The 2,823-nt window shown below is 47.3% G+C and overlaps 1 protein-coding gene across 1 annotated transcript in view; it reads left to right on the top strand.

The window, feature by feature from the left end:
* Positions 1-852, top strand: part of FZD7 (frizzled class receptor 7) — a gene marked incomplete at its 5' end in the record, with an annotated part of 1,397 nt that extends 545 nt beyond the window's left edge. The window contains one exon of the mRNA XM_010136346.1: positions 19-852. Coding sequence (XP_010134648.1) covers positions 19-852 — 834 coding nt within the window. The remainder of the gene's footprint in view (positions 1-18) is intronic.
* Positions 853-2,823: the final 1,971 nt, after the last annotated feature.

The raw sequence follows: 2,823 nt of genomic DNA, 5'->3' as shown, positions 1-2,823 counted from the left end.
TAACGCTGTTATCTCTAGTTGATGGTGGCAGTGGCCTATGCGGCAGGTTTCCGGCTGGAGGAGCGGGTGGTGTGTCTGGAGCGCTTCTCTGAGGATGGCTACCGTACTGTGGCCCAAGGCACCAAGAAAGAAGGCTGCACCATCCTCTTCATGATCCTCTACTTCTTTGGCATGGCCAGCTCCATTTGGTGGGTCATCCTGTCTCTCACTTGGTTCCTGGCTGCTGGCATGAAATGGGGCCATGAGGCCATCGAGGCCAACTCCCAGTATTTTCACCTGGCTGCCTGGGCTGTGCCTGCTGTCAAAACCATCACCATCTTGGCCATGGGGCAGGTGGATGGGGACATACTTAGTGGGGTTTGTTACGTAGGTATCTACAGCGTGGACTCGCTGCGGGGCTTTGTGCTGGCGCCCTTGTTTGTGTACCTCTTCATTGGCACTTCCTTCTTGCTTGCTGGCTTTGTGTCCTTGTTTCGCATCCGCACCATCATGAAGCATGATGGCACCAAGACGGAGAAACTGGAGAAGCTCATGGTGCGCATTGGTGTCTTCAGTGTTCTCTACACAGTGCCTGCCACCATTGTCCTGGCATGTTACTTCTATGAGCAGGCCTTCCGTGGCACCTGGGAGAAGACATGGCTCCTACAGACTTGCAAAACCTATGCCATTCCCTGTCCCAGCCATTTTGCCCCTATGAGTCCAGACTTCACTGTCTTCATGATCAAGTACCTCATGACCATGATTGTTGGGATCACAACTGGCTTCTGGATCTGGTCTGGCAAAACTCTTCAGTCCTGGCGACGCTTCTACCACAGACTCAGCACCGGCAGCAAAGGCGAGACGGCAGTATGAGACCCCCACCCCATCCCCTCTAGCACACACGCATGCATACATACACACATGCATGCACACACACAGAGGAGAGGGATACTCAGTAGAAGAGGATGACAACAGCTTTCTGAAGAGGGAGGAAGGGAAGGTTTTCCAAACTTTTTTGTCCTCCCAGAGGGTTTGGGAAAAAAAAAGTCTTTGTGTAAAGGATCAGATGGACTGTGTCCAGTGGTGCTTATGCCCACCTAAGTGGAAGAGCACAGACAAAGAAGTCACTGGTGGGATGGGAGAGTCCTTCGCACGCAGGAAGTTCCCATACTTCTCTCTCTTGCCACCCCTGTGGAAGAAAAAAACCCAACCCAACTAAAACCATCCTGCCTTGCTTTGGACGAGCGGGAGGGGAAGACAGATCTGTTGAGCTGCCCCTGCCGGGAAGTAGCCAAACCCTCTCTGGATTGCTGCTGGGTCGAACTGCAGCGCGGGCAGGGTCACTCCCGAGCCCGGGCTCCCTGCCTGCTCCTTTCGGCTCGGCGGAGCAATCACGTGAGTACTGCACGACTAGCTACAGCCCAGCTCGAGTGCTGGTGAGATGCCTCTGTTCTGTCAACTCTCAAGTTACTTTTTACCTCAGTAGTACCTGTTGTAATTGTTTTAAAGTGAAAATTCGGCCCTCGGTCTGTTCTTGCTGCTGTGGGGAAGGAGGGAGTTGCTGTTGCACACCCTGAAAAGAAATGACTTGTTGCTTTTCAGCAGAAGGCTTTTCCCCCTTGCCTTTGTTCTAGGAGACAAAGGGGGAAACAAAAGTGTTTTCTACGTAGAAAGGCATAAGCATGGGATCGGGTTTTATGGGCAAACTAACAAAAAGAAGTCGTTGAGGTTCACCCTTGGATGAGAGGAGCTTGCAGAAATAAACATTCCTTTTATGAAAAAAGGAGGAGGCAGGATGTTTTCCTACCGTTCAGTATGGGTTGCTTTTCTAAGCTGAAGGAAACTCAAGACTTAGAGGGCAAGAGGAGCATAACCAAGAGCACCTGCCAAAACAAGAGCCATTAAAATACATAATGTAAAGATACATTTTTTTTCTTCCCATAAACCTGCTTTTTTTTTCATGCTTTGCAGTGAGCTCACTGCGGGTGAAGTCAGTACAGAGACTTTTGGGGACAGGAGGAATCCTTCTGGCTCATAACGACTCTGCCTGCTCTTCAGGTTCCCTGAGGGTTCAGGAGGGGGCTGGGGTTTAAAAACAAGCAGTTACTGCAAGTGAGGAGCCTTCTCATTTCAGCTAAAATATAGCTGCTTAGGTTTCCACTGATCATGTCTTGGAAGGAAAGACATTCAAAAATTAATCATCAAATGCATCATTGTCTTTTTGAAATGTGACAGATTTTTCTATTCTGAAATTTTTATGTTGACTTGCTCGTATTTTATTTTTTGCCTACTACTTTATATTCACTGAAGGGTTGTTTTTTATAAGTATATGTGTGTGTGTATATTATTGCCTAAGGACGAAATAGGAAATTCTGGGTTTTTAGCAAGTCTCCACCCTGTAGCTGCTCTTCATTTTTTGGGGGGGGGATAAAATGTCTGGAATGAATTTTAGAAAGAAAAAAAACTGTTCAGGATAAGGTGGCAGACTGCTGCTGTCTGAGGGCATACGAGTAGTCTGGGCATGAGGAATGGGCCCACCAGCCAGATCCTTTAGTCACCTGATTTTTAGACTTGCAGGGCTTGGGTTTTGGTCATTTATAATGTGCACGTGGAAGAAAAAGAAACAAACACATGTGTAAGACAAGTGCAGTATGTATATTTTGTAAATCTCATTTTTGTAAGAAAATGTATTTATGTTTTTACTTGATTTTTTTGGAAGGTCTGTATGAGGCCCTGCTTCATCCCATGTACAGATCACTAAATAAATAATTTTTAATACAAGAGCTCCAATGAAGTTCTTTTAGTCTTTGAAGACTCAGTGGGTTGGGGGGGGTGTATGGGGTG

The sequence above is a fragment of the Buceros rhinoceros genome, unplaced genomic scaffold (genome assembly GCF_000710305.1).
Source record: "Buceros rhinoceros silvestris isolate BGI_N320 unplaced genomic scaffold, ASM71030v1 scaffold11725, whole genome shotgun sequence".
NCBI lineage: Eukaryota > Metazoa > Chordata > Aves > Bucerotiformes > Bucerotidae > Buceros > Buceros rhinoceros.
The sequence above is the reverse complement of the archived record's forward strand: the minus strand, read 5'-3'. Positions and strand labels throughout refer to the sequence as shown.